The 19,785-nt window shown below is 36.8% G+C and overlaps 1 protein-coding gene across 1 annotated transcript in view; it reads left to right on the top strand.

Moving 5' to 3' along the window:
* Positions 1-1,597: 1,597 nt before the first annotated feature.
* Positions 1,598-19,785, top strand: part of LOC135478996 (cAMP-dependent protein kinase catalytic subunit PRKX-like) — a 45,746-nt gene continuing 27,558 nt past the window's right edge. The window contains exons 1-2 of the mRNA XM_064758695.1: positions 1,598-1,750; positions 1,896-2,685. Coding sequence (XP_064614765.1) covers positions 2,487-2,685 — 199 coding nt within the window. The 5' untranslated portion in view covers positions 1,598-1,750; positions 1,896-2,486. The remainder of the gene's footprint in view (positions 1,751-1,895; positions 2,686-19,785) is intronic.

Genomic DNA, 19,785 nt, shown 5'->3' with positions numbered 1-19,785 from the left:
ATAAAGCGCGCAAAAACTTAATTTTATATATCATCCATGTTTGGAACTGAACCCGTGCTTGATGACGCTCTGATGACAAAATTGATGACAAAATTGCTCTGTTCCTGCATTCCTTACTTACGCGTGTAGGTGATTGTCCGCGCATCAAAGCATAGGAACCGCGTTAAATTCCAAACCTTTAAAGCCAATTCCCAACACAGAGTTCAACAAAAGCCGCTAAAGAACTGAGATAATATATATAAAGAGGGAAATGCGGACTGATTCATGAAAACAGAAGCAGTCAACAGTTTTCAGTAACGATGGAAGGACGCAATGCGTGATGTATCCAAATCGTGTACCATGATAAGCTGTCAATGGTCAAAATGTGTATCTCAGTTGCGCTTTGATAGCAACTGTCCATGTATCCAACGTATCCACTGCACACAACAATGACGTATTTTGCGTGCCTGAGTCCAGTCTTCGCGTTACTTCGCACATAGACATGTCCGCTTCGGTAGCCTAATGGTTAGATCGCCCGCCTCGAAGTCAGCAGACTCCGGGATCAAACCCGGGTTGAGTCATACCTACCCAACTTCCTCTTTGAGAACTGCATACTCTAAACAGAATGTTGGGTGGGATAAAAGATTCGCGGCTCGTCACCCTGCTCGAAGATGAAAAAACAATTTCAAACATGGCACACGTTGATTTGAGTTGTCCGATTCTAAAGTTTAAACGGCTGGATTACGGATAAAAGATGGTTTACCAATGCTGGCTTTGACGCATTACATTTCCGGCGTTTTAGAGAATCGGTGGATAGCAAACATAAGATAGGGTTCGAGCGGTTTTCTTATGTGAAATATTGTCCGCGTAGTAGTCTATATGACTCTATAGATGCCTATAGATAGAATAACAGCGAAATTTCAGACGACAACATTTAAATTGATCAGCAAGTATCCCTCAATTCAATCAACACGACCGATAATGAACTGTGCCCAAAAATTTATCCTTTTTGATATAATGTCAGCATTATATGCATCCGCATGTACAAAACTGCGTCAGGTTTAGAGGTGATCAGCACAACTATGATGTAACGGTTCATACGGTCAGATGAACCAACCGAACAGCTATTCATTTCTGGCTAGCCTGTGAAAATAACTCTTCCATTATCGTCGTTCAGATTAGCTTGCTTTATGCATTGTGCTTGTACTCTCATGCCTATATTGGGAGTACATGTACATCTATATGTTTATGAATCCAGGTATAGGCCTAGACCAGTAAACTATGGTGGTACTTACACGTAATTCTATACCTATATCTATAAAACAAGATACACATGTATGATGCTTTCTCTAATCAATCATGTGCTGAGCGAGTACCTGATAACTGATATTAGAAATTCGATAAGTTAATAGACTTCCGGATGTGGATGTCTAGAGAGGGAGGGAAGTAGACATACAGGCTACACACTTCACCACAGGATATAATTAATACCACTTTCATATTGCGAATTGTATTTAGCTAAATGCGCTTTAATTTTAGATGTGAAATTTGGCCGGACCAGCAAGCCCCTTTTTGTACGGAGCGAGAAAAAAATAGGGGGAGGCAAATGTAACGGCCACTATGAAAGAGCTGAACCGTTTCACTCAGCCGATCTACGGTTTACTCCAGTGTGTCAGGCAAACAGCCGATATAATCGTATTGCAGGCGGTAGCTGATCAGACGTGCTGCACAAGTCCAGTTCGCTCATGCTAAATAGCGGTCAACTCAACCGGTGAGCGACGTAATGAGCTTTTCCTGCCTACTGGCGATTTGCTAAGTTAAAGAGAGGAGAAAAAAGCCAATTCTAAGCCGATAATGTTTAGTATTTAGCGATCGTGTTGGTTAAAATTCATGTCAATCATCCGTTTGTCGTCAAGGGGCCAGTCAGCGGTTCACTCACGGTAGCTGAAGGAGGGTCTGCGTGCCGGACTCGGTGCTCATTCTCCCCGGTGAAGCCATCGTGATAGGCGGAGATTCGGAGCCGACCCACCGTGTACAAGTCACCGATTCGAGCATGAACATTCAGTTGTCTTGTTAGCGTCTTAAGCTAACACAAGTTTTCTGACAAGTACACAGAACATCTACCAGGAGTTCAACTTGTGTTTTTTTTATTCTGTTTTTTTTTTGTGGCTTTTTTCCCCTCCACTCTTCTGTGAGTAAAGTGTTACTCATCTGGAAGGTGATTTTTTTTTACTTCTGGATACTCTTGGAATATACCACGTGTAGCTAATTATAGTGGTTAACAGAGACAACAATTTACAGTTGCGGCGTGTTTTCGGATACTGCCGAGGCGTGGAGTGCCAGAAATAGAAGCCTTTAGTCATTGTGTACCCGGTTGTCTCCGGGGATGCGGTTTGTGCCAAATGATGAATACATGAACAAACTGGAAACGGTGGTATTCCAGAACTTACAGGCATCAAAAGAAAAGCATTAAGTTTCCGATTCTTCGGATAGAAACTGCCAGAGATATGGCGGCGACCAAAGTGGCAAAAGTTAAGAGTCTAGCCGGGTCAGACTCGAGCAGCTCAGGAAGCCTTAGTCCACGAAGGAGCCCTACGAAGGAACTTACCGCTCTGTCTGCCACACCAAATAATGCCGAGGCGGATGAGGCATCGGGTGATGAGAAAAATTTCAAACTCGACGATTTCCACTTCTTGTCAACTATAGGTAAGTTTGTGTTATTTCTTTTTTTTTTATTTATTTTGTATTTTTATTTTTTGGATGTAAGTTAAAAATAGGATTATTTAACCATTTCAGACACCAAGATCACTGGTTCAAAACTCGAAGTGGTAACAGTCAATTTTTATCTTCTGAAGTATCATGATTGCAAATTCTCTGGTACATGGGAAGCTCTGAAAGCAACATGTGGATGGTCGTGCAGGGTTTCCCCTGAGCTCTGTCCGCTTTCCTCCAACCATAATACTGGCCTTCATTGTTGTATAAGTAAAACTTTCTTCAGTATGATATAAAACCTTAGGCCTAATTAAATAAATAAATGAAAACCGACTGATCATTTATAGACCTTCGGTGTAAATAAAAATATATTTTATTAGTATTATACAGAGCCTGTATTGATGACAAAATTGATTTTGTATTGATGAATGGAATTGTCCATATGTACTATTCTTGAAGCATTTCACAGCAGGACAGTGCCTATGTACATTCTGATATATTATACATTGTATATAGTGTACAGGTCACTATATAACAAGCATTCCCATTATGAATTCATACCTGTCATGCTTTCTCCCTGAATACATTTTTTTTCCTTATCATGCCCTGAGGTCTGTATGTTGTTTAGTTCACTACTGTTTAATTTTTTTTTACCCGATTTTATGGTCATGTAGTTTTGAAATTGCCTCTAAAGATATAGATTTGTACATCTGTAATTAACCCATATTTTAACTTTGTTTTGAAAGTTTTTTTAATTTGTTACGGTATTTGTCAAAAAAGAGAAATTTATGACAGATATTGTCAAGTTATATAAACACATATATAGAGTAAATAGATTTACAGCATCTTGTAAAATGTTAATATATAAACATTCATTTCAACTTCATCACAAATTTAATTAATGTTATGTGCTTTCCTAAATAAAGGATCTAAATTTAACAAAACTAAAACAGTGTGACTAAAGTAAGTAGTCAAGCAGCAAATTATGACCATCATTACTTTACTTCAGTATTTAAAGTACTTAAATTTGCCATAAAATGTCACAACCCCTTGCAGGTGTCATATAGCCTAAGGAATGTTTTCATTATTTAAAAAAAGGTGACATCACTGCAGGTGTGTTTTGATTGGTTGTATATATGTGGAAAAGTAACCCTTGACCTTTGGTAAGAATTTTGTTATCATGAATCTGTATCCGTGTTATTGGTAGGATGTTGAACTTCGGTCCTGATCTGTGATAGCAAATCCTAGTTTACGTGCTGCGCATATTTATGAAAGTGTAAACATGGCACCATTTGGAGTCGTGTAAATTAAACATGTGACATTGCATGTGTTCATAACGAGTTGTCATATTGACACATACATAGTCATACAGTTATATACTGGTACAAGGTCGGATTTACTGGGATTCTTTCTAGGCCATACTTAATTTATCTTTGGTTTCTCATGACCCTGCTGATGAAATTACATGTAGCAATGCTGAGTGTGATAAATTAACTATGAATTGGTAATTTTGAAACAAAAGGGTTTAATATTAGAACATGGTTACCAATTACCTGCAGCCTGCTGCTTTAGTACAATTCTGAGGATGTAACTGTCTACTTTGCCCAAAGCTCCTATGTCACTTCATTTAATTCCCTGCTAGACAGATGCATGGCTATATACTTTTCCAGGGTAGACTTTTACTCATGAAGGTAATAGAAACCCTGAAATATGGGTGTGAATTTGAATATTCTATTCTGAAAGAAATGAACAATTACTTAAGAGTAGCCTTAAGGACAGATAACATAGATAACATATGATTTTAACATCAGCAAAAACAATCATTAAATCAATACCTCAGTCATTCAATCTAAAATACAATTCAAGTGATTCATAGATTAACAGATGGAGATCCAATGCTTCCCATCAGTATAACGTGCACACTGAACTTAGACTTTTGGTGAAGGTCTGTTGTAAAGCTTGTCAGTGAATTGTCAGAGGCGGGTGGTTTTAATTCAGGCACTCCTGTTTCCAGTCACAAAAATCCTTTCACTTGGGAATAATCATGCGTTAGTTATGTTTGACCACCAAATCTGAACCCGTTTATTGTGCTACATGAATACTGCATGCATAACCATCAGTATTTCTGTCTTGCCAAAGCTGTATAGAGAACACTTTTTTGTAGTTTTTGGACTTAACACTGTAGCTAAGTGTTGGGTAGCCAAATTTTCTGTGGCCAAATTTTGCAACACTCTTTTAAAGAGTGAACTCAGTAGCCTTATTCATGTAGAACAATAGCATAATTCGCGCCTGTGTTGTGTTTTTTTTTTGTTGTTTTTTTTTTATTGAAGCGGTGGATCGCAGATGGTAGTGTTGCTGAAAAGTGAAATGATACATTTATAGGTTAGACCATGATCGATGAAGACTACACAACATTGCATCAAAGAGAAGCTGAGATAGAGAAATCCTGTCCAAGACGAGAGAAAAAAAAGATCACTAATTATACATGTATCATGCTTAATACAGGTGTGGATTGCTGGTTAGTGCACTGATTTCAAACTCTGACATGTTTAATACAGGTGTGGATTGCTGGTTAGTGCACTGATTTCAAACTCTGACATGTTTAATACAGGTGTGGATTGCTGGTTAGTGCACTGATTTCAAACTCTGACATGTTTAATATAGGTGTGGATTGCTGGTTAGTGCATTGATTTCAAACTCTGACATGTTTAATACAGGTGTGGATTGCTGGTTAGTGCACTGATTTCAAACTCTGACATGTTTAATACAGGTGTGGATTGCTGGTTAGTGCACTGATTTCAAACTCTGACATGTTTAATATAGGTGTGGATTGCTGGTTAGTGCATTGATTTCAAACTCTGTCATGTTTAATACAGGTGTGGATTGCTGGTTAGTGCATTGATTTCAAACTCTGACATGTTTAATACAGGTGTGGATTGCTGGTTATTGCACTGATTTCAAACTCTGTCATGTTTAATACAGGTGTGGATTGCTGGTTAGTGCACTGATTTCAAACTCTGACATGTTTAATACAGGTGTGGATTGCTGGTTAGTGCACTGATTTCAAACTCTGACATGTTTAATACAGGTGTGGATTGCTGGTTAGTGCATTGATTTCAAACTCTGACATGTTTAATACAGGTGTGGATTACTGGTTAGTGCACTGATTTCAAACTCTGACATGTTTAATACAGGTGTGAATTGCTGGTTAGTGCACTGATTTCAAACTCTGTTATGTTTAATACAGGTGTGGATTGCTGGTTAGTGCACTGATTTCAAACTCTGACATGTTTAATACAGGTGTGGATTGCTGGTTAGTGCATTGATTTCAAACTCTGTCATGTTTAATACAGGTGTGGATTGCTGGTTAGTGCACTGACTTCAAACTCTGACATGTTTAATACAGGTGTGGATTACTGGTTAGTGCACTGATACCAAACTCTGACATGTTTACTGCAGGTGTGGATTGCTGGTTAGTGCACTGACTTCAAACTCTGACATGTTTAATACAGGTGTGGATTGCTGGTTAGTGCACTGATTTCAAACTCTGACATGTTTAATACAGGTGTGGATTGCTGGTTAGTGCACTGATTTCAATCTCTGACATGTTTAATACAGGTGTGGATTGATGGTTAGTACACTGATTTCAAACTTCAGACATGTTTACAAAACTCTACTCATCAGCACTGAACAGGATGGGTTAATAATGTAGCCTGTCAAAAAAGGGATTAGTAGGTGGGAGTGGGGGTGGGGATTGTGGTGAAAGGGTCTTAAAGGTCCCTACACAAGGATTTAGCATGGAGTGTTCCTATTTAAGCAGATATACTTCCTATTGCATGATCTTCAAACTAATATTTTGAGTTTAATTGTTTAGAAGCTATAGCACGATATCCTGTTATTCCACCAGAACAAATAACAAATGACAGATATGCGAAGCTGTGATCTCATTGGTCACTCTCTAGAGCACTTCTGCCACATATCATTAGATCCTTATTTAGAATTAAGAAATATTTGCTACATGTATATTTGACCTTTTTTAACACTTTTCAAGTGACACATTTTGCTTGATTCAACCTGATTGATTCATCCACTGTATAGGGCCACTTAAGAGTTTTATGTGAAGTTTGATCAATTTCTTATCAAAAAAACATGAGTGTTGGCATCAAAAGTATCATTTTATAATGATCATGGTTCATGGCTTAAAAATTCTTCTTTTCCTCAGATCAGCTGTGTACAGATTTAGCGCAAATATTCACATTTTTTAATTAAGTACGATTTAATATGATATGCTCTTAAAGCAGTCTGACATCTGTGAAAGTTAACAGGCTGTAGATATCTTTATACACATTGAACCTTCTCATGTTGTACAAGCCAAATTAATGTAGAGTTAAAAAAAACAAACAATCTAACCTTAGGAGGATTGTGGTTTAGATCCCATTTTCACCCACCCAAAACGTGACATATTTTTATTTATTTATTTTTTGTTTGTACTTTTATACATATATGTTAATTAGGACGCTTCCCTAGAAGTGCATATATTAAGAAATTTAAAAAAAAAAACTATACTTTTCATGTTTGTTTTATGAACTTGAAGTATTATATTGAAAATAATAAAGAAAAAAAGTCTCTCCAAGATAATCCATCTTTATCCATTAATGCTTACTTCCATTTATCCATGGTATTGGGCAGCGGAACTGTTTTAAAGCCTGGCCGTACTCAAGTAGACGTATGTTGTAAAGTCTTGGCTATAGGGGCACAAATAGCTACCCAAATTATCTCTATGGTTGTAGATGAACCATCATAGCTGTCAGCCATCTGTTACATAAGAGGAAGATCTGAAGGAATGTTACCAGCACCTTGACTTGTATTGCCCAATTCATCTTCCCTTTTCAGGCCAAAACTGCAGATATATCTGTTTAGCATATTCTTCATTGGTGACGCAGGAAAAAGAAAAAGATTTTCAGCCAGTAGCATTATTATGTTTGCAATCTGCTTAAAGCTTCGGTGTATAGCACCATACGGCTAATTGTATACAGACACGTTACTTTTGTTTTTTGGGCAAAGCTTAATGTTATGCCTTTAGTGCAGTGTAATGACCAGTCGGATCTCTCACCAATGTGATCGCTGTGAGTTCAAGTCCAGCACATGCTGGCTTCCTCTCTGGTCGTATGTGGGAAGGTCTGCCAGCAGCCCATTGAAGGTCGTGGGTTTATAAGTGAAATATTCTTGAGTGCGGTGTAAAACACCAATCAAATAAATAAATAAATAATGTTATAGCTGTTTAGTGCTGTATCCATTTGTTACATGAGAGCAAGAAAAGTCATGATTTTCTTTTTGGCTTGTCTAAAGCTTTTATTCCAAACAAAAGGAGTTTAGTTTCCACAACCATTATTTTTGTTCCCAACATAATGATTTCAGTTTTCTGTAGCAAGACTTATTGGTTTTTCATTTTCAGGCCAACCTTATGAAAATCTGTTTAGCATTTTGTCTATTCTAGCTAATTGCACAAAATGAAGTTATCTGTAGGAGGCAGTAGAAGTGTTTTAATTTATATTTTTATTTATTTATTTGATTGGTGTTTTACGTGGTACTCAAGAATATTTCACTTATACTACTGCGACCAACATTATTGTGGGTGGAAACCGGGCAGAGCCCGGGTGAAACCCACATCCATCCGCAGGTTGCTGGCAGACCTTCCCACCTATGGCCTGAGAGGAAGCCAGCATGAGCTGGTTTTAATTTATAGGATTAAGTTATAAAAATTGATCATAAGTCTGTATGTAAGATTGAAGAGTTTAAATAGGAGGCAAAAGTTTTAAAATATGTTTCAATCATGAGTATCATTGTTGCAGCATTGATGTTGCTATAAATATACAATAATGTATGGAATGAATGCAACACTGTGCAACTTTGTTTAACAATGTTAAAGAAATAATTTTTTTGTCTGAACAATGTTTTATTATTGTGTGAATACATTTATGTTATAAGAGGAAGTGCTTACACAGTGTTAGCTAACAAGAATGTTTCTTAAGCTCGGGCAGTGGGGTTGTACTTTATAAACGTGAAGATGATCAGCATTCAATTCCATCTGTAGTCCACGTACAATGAAATCAATCCTTCAGCCATTATATATACACATACATGCTTTTAGCTTGATCATTGCAGGTATATGCTATCCAAAACTCACAATTCCGAATGAGACAGTGACTTGGCTGATTCAGACAGAGGCGCTATGTTCACATTAACATGAGCATTGGCCCAAATGCATAAATCCGAAAAGTCGAATTTGCTGTTGTGAGCGGATAATATGTTGGTTTTATTCGTCGTAGCTCTCTGCTATGTGATGCTGCATAGCGGAGAAATGAGAGATACTCAAAACATGATACTGTATCAGATCTGTGCGCTCATTTTATAGGTGACCTATATACATGATGAGGATCTGTCTTTGTACAAAGTCGAGCAGGGTATACAGCATGGATATATGGATGTATAGCTCTATATCTGTGTACTTTCAACCTATCAAGGGGACCTCAGTGACTGAGAGAGTTAGCACGCCAGCGTGGCGCAGTGACCCAGGAGCCTGTCAGTAATGCTGTCGACAAGAGTTCAAATCCAGGTCATGCTGGCTTTCTCTCAGGCCGTACATGGGAAGGTTAGCCAGCAACCTGCAGATGGTCGTAGGTTTCCCTTGGGCTCAGACTACAATGCTAGCCACAGTTGTATAAGTGAAATATTCTTCAGTGCGAAATTAAAACACCAAGTCAGATCTACCTATTGGGAAACCAAGAAAAGGCCCTAGTTTACAAAGCTGTTGCAAGGCTGCGTAAAGCACATTTACCTTGGTAAATCTTCTCTTCACCATAAATCTGTTGTCATGGAAGCAACATCTTCATAAATCTTACTACAGTCAACCACTTTAAATCAGAATATAACCGATATTTTCAACAGGCCAGCAACACTGAAATGCCAAACAAACAAACGCTGCTTGCATGGTGCAGACCAAATTCACTGGATTCTTTACCAAGAAATGATTTAAATTCCAAAAGAAATCAATTGTTGGCAGATAAAGCCTGCCCTGACTCAGTTCAATCTCCTTGAACTTCAAACATGTTCTGGGAGAAATTGATTCATGCAATAAACCTGTCTCCATCTAAAACCAGAAATTCTTCAGTCTCTCTCCATTTTGCCCATTGACGGTTTTAATTCAGGAATCACAGTAATTGGTTTTCGTGGTACAGTTTCCTTTTGGTAGACTCTCTTCCCATTAACTCCCTTCAGTGTGGGAACTGCGAACATCTGTTCTTAAAAGCAGCTTTTTGTCATTCATTTTGTCATTAGACAATCTGCTGAGCTCTCTAAAAATGGAGTTAAAATGCACTCTTGGACCATGTAAAGAGGTATAAATTTGAGGAGTTTAACATTTATTGTTTTTTATTTCTTAAAGTCATTTTAAAACTCATAGACCATGTTATCCAAAACAACATAACAATTTCAGTCAGTCTCTCAGTTTCAGCAGATTTTATTCAGATTTGATTTTAGAGAGAATTAAACTTATAAGACTGCTTTTACATGGAGTTATCTGTTGTATTGATTCGTCAAATTCTTTGGAAGTGTGATGAAATATTACAAACTTGATGTCATGGGGTGTGTAACTTTTGTACATAGCTCTGGTCAACCATTTGACCAGCCCGGATAGCACAGTTGGTAGAGCCTCCGCTTCAGGAGCGGTAGATCAGGGACCAATCCTGGGTCGAGTCACACCTAAGACTTTAAAAGAGGAAGTTGTAACTTCCTCGCTTGGTTTTCAGCATGAAGGGGATAGTGCAGCTGGTTGACCCGTATCAGTATAATGGCTCGGGCAGGGCGACTTACTTTCCCTTGGTAAGTCGTCTCAGTGAAGCAGATAACTGAGATAACTAGATAAAAGAGCGGTGGAAATCCGTCCTGCGACAGGGAGGTACATAACATACACCTTAAGGATTCCTTCGTCGTCATAGGACTGATAAATTGTTGAGTACGGCGTTAAACCCCAAGCACTCACTCAGTCACTCAACCATTTCAGCTTCTATATGGTGCCCTTGAACCATTCTGTGTGTAGGCAGGCTAGTGGCAGACTAGAAACACACTAGAAACACACTACCGGTACTCTAATACCACCAGCATGACTGGGGTCACTTTTAGCTTAAAACTGCACAGTAGATGTAGAAGTATACCAAGCATGGCTTGAAATACAGCTAGCAGACATGCCTAAAAGCAAGTGAACTGCCAGGATAAATTGGTACGTGTTAGGCCTGTGTGTAATCATGCCCTGAATTATTCAATTTATTTATCTATTTGATTGGTGTTTCATATTCAATTTATTAAGCCAATTTTATTGCAGTTAAGCTTATGTATGCATGTACAGAATATAATGTGTACAGTGAAAGAGTAAACTTCAAACAGTATTGGGGCATAATAATTAGTGCAATTACAATCTTACTTTTGTGTTATATTTTGTTATTGCTTAATTCATGAAGTGTCAAGCTTGCTTCAATGACTGGTGAGTGAATTAGTGCTGTTTATATGCCAGAAAATACAATAGGCATTGGCAGCTAAAGTTAGCTATGTGGCACAACTTTTTTCTAGTTTTCCTCATCGGATTTAGCTGTACATGGATACAAATAACTTTTTGATTAATATCTTGCCATATTTTGAGTGTTTGAAGGTTCAAAATATTTTCAGTAAATTCTCATGGATTATCCCAGTTATATGTTTGAATGTCAAAGCCAGATTATTATAAGCTCTTAATGATTAATCTGGAAAAATGAAATGTCCATGGAATAATCAGGGATTAGTGAATGAGGGTTTTGAAAGAAACCAAACAGCTTAGGTAGTAGTATGTATTGTGTTCGGCGGAGTACCTTTTAAGGGTGTTTCTGGCATACTTACATGTGCTTCTGCTTGTAGGTATAATAAGTAGGTAATTAAAGCCTAAATTACTGTGCATATAGACGATGTTCGGCAATATTGGCAGCTTTATACATGGGAGCAATCATTTGTAATGTAGTACATAAAACACATGGCTTAAAACCTTCTCTGATTATAACACTTCAAACCATATACATGTATATCTTTGCCCTCCCTGCTCGGTTTTATTATCAAATGATTAAATTTAAATTTAAATTTTTTTTCTCTGTGAAAATGAATTAAAATATTGTTCAAACCAAACCATATATATGTTTGATTCATATTGTTAATAATTTGTTGTTATTCGCCATTGTTTCTAATCTTTATAGTCAATCTCGGAGGAATACTTTGAATTTCTGTACCAGAACGTATGTATATGATAAAAAAATTGTGATATAAAGATACGGATTGATTGTATTCATGTCCGGTGGATGTCAGCTTTTTTTAACATTCATTAATTATGCGCTAGAACTAATTAATATGTTTTTGAATAGATAAAAACACCTGGGTCATGTCGAGCTGATTGTTTCCAGCATAATAGAAAATTCTTTTTTTTTTTTTAACTAATATGTTAGATGCCATATTAAAATGTAATGATGCTTACCTTTCTTATTGGAAGAGCCAACAAACTGTGAAACTGTTGACTATAATTCTGTTAAAGTATAGACTAAACTATATTCTTCAACCTTTTTGCATGTTTGCAAAGTGTTTATTCAAGCATATTCTGAAGGCATTATTCTGTGTTGACTGGTAAAATTATACTTTTTGTGAAGCCCTGAAACTGGCCAATCCAACCAATGTAGTTTTGTCTCCAAAATCAGATTTAAAATGTGCATAAACTGCACTGAAAGTTGCTCTTTGATATGCAAAAGGGTTGAGGAATTAGGGTAGTCTGTTCAAAGTGAGTTTAACAGAATTTGAATTGGCCAGTTGCTAATAGATTGCATTAATCTCGTGGATTCTGAGAGATCATACTAACTGCGAGTTAATACATGAACCAGAAGCCTAGAATCCATCTTTTATTGAAGGGTTAATGGTATTATTTGCTGTCGCCAGTAATCTGCTCAAATCAACAAAGTCCCTTCTCGTTAAAGGTTCAGCCAATAAATAATCTGGGAGGTCGAGATCAAGGTACTGAAAATTTAGGTTTGTATATTGACCGTGTTCGGTAATAAAGTCTTTCACCAGTAATTAACAGGCGTCAGTTTTCTCTGAAATAAATGACCTCCTTGGACTGCTGGCATTGCAGCAATTTTACTAATTAATTGTAGCGGCACAGATTTCAGTTAGGTAGCAAAACTAGGTCAGGTCAGAAGGACACTGGAAGAAAGGCTTAATTGCAATGTACATGTCTTGTTTGACATTTTCAGTATTTCCAAAATGGTAAATCACTATTAAGGAAAGATATTCTCTCGACTTTGATGACTTCGGTGAGTTACTTATCAAATTATTAAATGGACCTGTACATGTTGGAGATTTTGGTACTAAGCAAGTTGTTTTCATGGAACTTCATGTAAAATTGCACAAAAGGACAATAGCATTTCCAGCCACCAATTCCCTGAAGACAAGGAAAGCACCGAGGCACCCAGAATATTTCAGGCTTTTATCTTTGTTTTTGATCAGGTGTGTGATTATCACACTCCTTTGCAAAATTCTAGAAAGTGATTTGCACACCTGAATTCATTCTCCCCAGACTTTTGATTTTGTCAGGTGTCTTACTCAGATTTTAGCACACCTAGACTTTATTTCAGGATTGTGTTAGATGTGAGAATGTGATTACGTGCCTGAAATGGAGATAAAGGCTTGAAATTATCTGTCTGAGAATGGGACTGATGTATCATTACTTTTATGTCAGCTATTAGTGTGTGCACAAAATTGTGCAAAAAAGCAAGCTGTAGGCATAGTCACGACTGCACCAGGATTCATGTCAACATTTTAGAAAAACTCAAAATCTCTACAGTCATGACTGCATTGAAATTCACGCAGTGACATTTTACCTGATTTTTTTAAAATAGCTTTTTTTGAGACAGATTTAGTTTAATACAAAAGAGAGTGATAACAGCAAACCACACATCAAGGTGGGTCACTGCGGTGTGATTAATTACATCATGGGCTCTTTGTCCTCCTAAAACGTAGTGCATTAGATACATAAGTGGATCAGAGTCAGAAGAACGTGCTGGTGTGGAGGAAGTTGCAAAGTGTAAAATAATTAACAAGATTATCTGTTTTAGTTCTAAACGAGGAAATGCAGGCTTCAAGCTGCCTGCTCAATGGAAACCATGTGTGCAGAATCACATTTGAAACGCTTTGATGAGATATAGGGTTTTCTATGCGGCATGTTGCTATCAAGCCCTTTGTTCTACCTTTTTTATCATTATGTTTTTTCTTTTTTGCTGTTTTTCCATGTTTTTTTCTTTCTTTAAAACTCAAACAGAACATAAGCCAAAAAAAAAAAACCACTATCATTGTTTAAATAGGCTAATTTTGATTGGACAGCTTTTGCACCAATGACATTATAGGAGTTAAAATCTGCCCTGATTTCACACACATGAAAGTAGATTTATTTATGGAATTAAGGGGACATAGGTCTACATTTTGGGATCAGATTTATCAGAGGTTGATCTAGTAGAAAAGTTTAGGTACAGTTTTGACATAGAACGCCATCAGTTCATCATTTTAACATTTGCATGAAAATACAAAAGTACGAAAAGCTTATCTTTCGGGATCCCAAACTATTAGCCCACAAACCCTTTTTTGAAAGATACCTTGGATTTGGTCCTGGTTATGAGTAACACATTTAAAAGGCAGCATATTTGGTATAGCATTTAGTTAAAATTACTTATTCTTTATATATAACGATGAACATTTTGGTATGTAAAAATTGATCAGTTTATTCACACGTGTACAGTACATTAAATTTCAGTTTTTTGTCAGAAATCCTTTAAATCAGCAAATTATGTGTATAGCATTTATGAGCATGTTTTAATATTATAATCTATAAAGATGTGGACAATTAGATGTATTTATAAATTCATCAAAGATTTTAATTAGAAGTAATAAGAAGTAATTAAATGCTCTCAAAACACTCTAATGCATATATGCACTGTGTACATCCACATTCTACATGCAAATAAACCTTTATGCTTTTAATATTTTTTGAATAATTTTCATATAGAAATTTTTTTTTTTTTTTTTTTTTTTTTGCATGAATGCCTTTGAAAACGGCTTGCTATTATTAGTTCTAGAGAATCTGCACGTCAGACATTTTCATCTGAGTCTGTCCACCTTTACTGACGAGAAATGACTTGTCAGAGTAATTTGTATTCAGAGCTCACGGTGTAGCCAGCTATTTTATGTTTTCAGCATGTATCTAGGTTGAGTTTTTTGTTGGTGCCCTACATTACACAACATTATGAGATTTAAGAATTGTGAAATGTAATATTTTCAGGCCTTTAACGGGTGACTGATGTCTTTTGTTAAACCCCAGCGTGGGTTCCGGGAGGCTATATTTAGTGCCTTCTGGGTATTTTTGTTACCTGTGTGGGTCTTCCTTTCAATGCAGACATGCCAGAAATAAGTTTTTCTGGTGTTTATACATATATATTGGGCCGGGGAAAGCACTACAGGGGGCCGTTTGCTACATCAAATCTCTCTTATATAGGTAGACTATTTTGTTTAACTATATTAGTACTTAAGCAAATTATGGTAGAAGACTCAAGAATTCAATTTTACCTGAGATTAAGGTTCAGTTATGATGTATGTAACATGAGTAGATTGTATAGTTTAATTCTTTGTGAAATTGTTATCGCAGAAAACTTGGCCAGAGTTACTTATTTATATATAGGGAAAAAAAAAAACGCCGTCTCAACTTTCTACATTCTGTTATATTCCAACTGCAGTTTCCAACTTCATGTTATTTTCAAGGAATATGAATATGAATGTCCACAGAGGTCTTTACATAGGATATGTGTTACCAGTAACTAAGGAACATGTTACTTACATGTCAAAACAGGCAGTGGTTTAGTTACCTGGCATAATACATGGATAAATTGTTTCTGGGAACAAGGTCGTACATGTATAAAGCTGTTAAGTAGCGAACAAACGAAAAATCAGTACCTAAGGGTGTCTATCCGCAGGGCGACTAGTGACGATGTGTCTTTATTAGCATCAAACGGATGACCCTGCGGATAATCTGTGACATAATATTTGTACATATACAATGAGTATTATATAAGCAATGAGTAATAAAAATGAACTGGTTTGACAAAATTCATCAACATAAATTACACAAGTATATGGTATATCATGATATTATGAGATGCAATATTAGGGCCGATGACTACCATTGAGACATATTTGAGGTTGTATTTATTTACAAGAAAGTTTGTTTTACATCTAAGGTGGCTTGATTTCCATCTAATACTTTATAAAATGGAAAGACTTTGAACGAGGGAGCCAATGGCAATGCGCTTGAGCGTATGTGCTTACTGACTGGAAGATGACAATATTCTTCGTTGTTGATGTGTTGTCGATGCAGCGTCAGTCTGGAGCGGAGATCTGAGGTCTGGCTAATATACTGTTCACCACATCCCCTGCAAACAAGTGCATATACAACATTTTTTTGCAGTGCAGCACATGTCAAATTTTACATTAAGCAAAGGATCTTCTCTCTCAATCTGAAACCACTTGATCCTTCTGACATGTGTCGTTTGCTATTAATGACCTTAGATTTGGCTAGAATATCTTTCATCCTGTCACTGTTTTTTTAGAATTGGTAAAGTATTCGCAATGATTGGGAAGATGTTGTTATTATTGGGATTATGTGTTGAAACAAATGGAATTAACTTCTCATCAGGTTTTTTTTCTGTGAGGGTTTCCTAAGTTCAGTCAATGAATGACTCTGAGCAGTCCTAATTCATTTGTCGATTAATCCTTCCGGATAACCCTGTTGCGTAGACAGGATTTAAGTTCTATTAATCTCTCATTTTGTTTCAGTTTTACGTTTACTATATTGTACAGATTCTTCTGGCAAGGGAATATGAGGTTTTTTCACGAGTATGACGCGGGTGATTTGAACTAAAATGAAGATAGAGTTGTGTGTCCGTGGGTTTTTGATAAATATCAGTTGATATAGAAGTCTCCTCTTTCAAGACAATTATGTCTAAAAAGGGTATTGACTTGAAATTTACTTCCATTGTGAAGGATATTCGGGGGTGAAGGTTATGGAGGCTATCAGAGAGAAGATAAATTGGCCCGGCTTCCTTTGGCCAGAAAACAAAACAATCATCCAGGTATCTTTTCCACGGGCTTTTAAATTCTGTTGCGAAATCATGTCCAAACATGGTTTCTGTTATTTTGTAAACAGATATTTCTAAATAGCCTATTACTAATGTTGCATAAACCGGGACCATCTTTGTTCCCATTGCTGTCCCAAGAATTTGTACATAATGACAATCGTTAAAACAGAAGGAGTTATTGTTTAAGATAAATTTTATACAATCTGGTAGAAATTCGTTTTTTGAAGCGTTTGTCCAGTGATTCGGGATGTTGATTTAACCAATATTGTATTGCTTCTATTCCTAGCTCATGCAGAATGTTGCTGTATAAACTGTTCACATCAGAAGTGGCCATTTCGATATCATGGTCTCTGCATTCTGCGGTAACTTATTCAACGCAAAAATTGTATTACGCTATACCTCTAAGAGATGCTAGAATGTATAGTCTAAAATAGTCTTTATGTTGAATGAACAGAATATGTGTGTTGTATTTAACAGAACAATCTCTTGCAACAACAGATTGCATTCTTGCCTCACTCAGTCAACAGACTTTCTGTTAAAATTAACAGGTTCATTTTTTGAGTGTAGAAATTTTTTATAGAAATGAATGTCATTCAGTTTTACTTTTGGTGTACAAATGTACAAAATCAGACAATATGTACATCTTGGTCACAGGTGCCATTTTTATGTTACTTACCATATTCAATATTTCTGTACCCTTGGAGTTGATTTTGAAGTTCAAATGTGTCAGGATATTTCACTCCGTCTCAGCACAGAGGAGTTATGATTTAGTCTGGTTCATTGCCTGAAATGAACTCCTTCATGCAGATGAGTGGGGGCTGAAAAAAAAAATGTAGCATGCAACTTTCAGAAAAAAAGAATATAATGCAAAAAATGTTCTGAGCTAGTCCGAAATTCTCTTTGTGATAGGTGCTTGAATACTGTTTACAGCTACCAGTGTCAGTTGTGGATGCAGGCCTTGCTTTTTTTTTTTTAAAAATTGCCGCCATATTCAGTGACTATGAGACATACGAAAGCGTTTCACATTGCAACGGATCATATTTGCAACTATGATCTCTTGCTATTTGCAACTATGATCTCTTGCAACAACAGATTGCATTCTTGCATCACTCAGTCAACAGACTTTCTGTTAAAATTAACAGGTTCATTTTTTGAGTGTAGAAATTTGGATTAACAGACACAACCACCAGAGTTACGAAGCAAAACGAGATCAAATGTGTCAGGATATTTCGCTCCGTCTCAGCACAGAGGAGTTATGATTTAGTCTGGTTCATTGCCTGAAATGAACTCCTTCATGCAGATGAGTGGGGGCTGAAAAAAAAAATGTAGCATGCAACTTTCAGAAAAAAAGAATATAATGCAAAAAATGTTCTGAGCTAGTCCGAATTTCTCTTTGTGATAGTTGCTTGAATACTGTTTACAGCTGCCAGTGTCAGTTGTGGATGCAGGCCTTGCTTCTTTTTTTTTTTATAAATTGCCGCCATATTCAGTGACTATGAGACATGCGAAAGCGTTTCACATTGCAACGGATCATATTTGCAACTATAGAAGAGATAGGTACCACAGCTACATGTACATATACAAATTCCCTCACTACAGTCAAAGGCATCACTGCAAAAAGGCTAAGGCCAATCTGGGGGCAAAATTTCATTCAAATCTTGCATAACTTTTTTCCGTGAAGTTGATGTCAGACAAACAGAGAGACAAACAGACAGACAGACAGACTAATAAAAGCTTGAGAAAAACTCAGCCTGCTTGGTGAATTCACAAAGATGCATGAGGATAAAAGACTACAGAATATGTGGTTGTGTATATTTTTTTTTTCAACAACTGTTTTAGCAATCAACAGGGTTATGTTACCCCTAATAAACTGTTTGGCAAGTTACCACTCATACATGCACAATGTTGAGGAGACCCCTGCTAAGCTGAGGTCAGAGGCCTGTATGGGAAAGCCAGGGCTAAACCACTGTTTGTGTCTGCTGATGATTGTTAAACTATTAGGGTGTGATAACAGAGAGCCAGACTTGAAATAGACATTATGATGTAGACCAAGCTGCATGAAGCATTAAGATGTTAACAGCTGGTCTGCCATCAAGGCAGGTTTAGGGATGGGGTCCAGCCTTCTACAAGTAAACCTCATCCAAAAATTAGATATAGTGCTTACAATATCTACACTACTGTACCGAAGTTTATTATGGTACCAGCACCAAATAATTTTACCAATTATAGGAAATATGCTGAGTAAGGTATTATTTGAAGGGCATTTATAAAGTGACCTAAATTGTGACAAATTCAAAATTAGGTGGAACATGGGTTTTTTTTCTTGGATAATTTTTTTTATTTATTTTTTTTATAATTGAAGCATATATACATAATACATCTTCAGTATTTTTTTCCATTCAATTGAGGAACTTTTTGTATAAAACTAAAATATGCAGTATCAGTTGCAGAAATTCACTGAATTGATATAGTGTGAGAAGATATAGTGTGTAAACTCTAAAGGTGCATGCAGTCTGCTAAGCTCTGTGGAAGAGTGTGTTTGCAGCTGTCTGGTATCAGTGTCCATCACTGAGCCTTAAGGGCAGACAAGTACAGAGTGTATAGTCAGACAGGTAGAAAGGTGGAAAGGAATGTCGGGCAGGGGTGGGCGGGGGAGGGGGGGCTGGTCTGGGTGGTTGAGCAGGGGAAGTAGAAGTTGGCACAAAAGCTGAATGAAAGCCAGCTAAGAAACTGCACTGATATTTTACAAGTGTGTTTATTAACACTTGTACAGTATTATATTGCGTCTATGGTCACTATGTTAATAGCATAAAACTCTATTTACATCTTGTTCTACTGTAAACCACCACTT

The sequence above is a fragment of the Liolophura sinensis genome, chromosome 12, assembly GCF_032854445.1.
Source record: "Liolophura sinensis isolate JHLJ2023 chromosome 12, CUHK_Ljap_v2, whole genome shotgun sequence".
Classification (NCBI taxonomy): Eukaryota; Metazoa; Mollusca; class Polyplacophora; order Chitonida; family Chitonidae; genus Liolophura; species Liolophura sinensis.
Note: the sequence above shows the minus strand (reverse complement) of the source record. Positions and strands in the feature narration are given on the sequence as shown.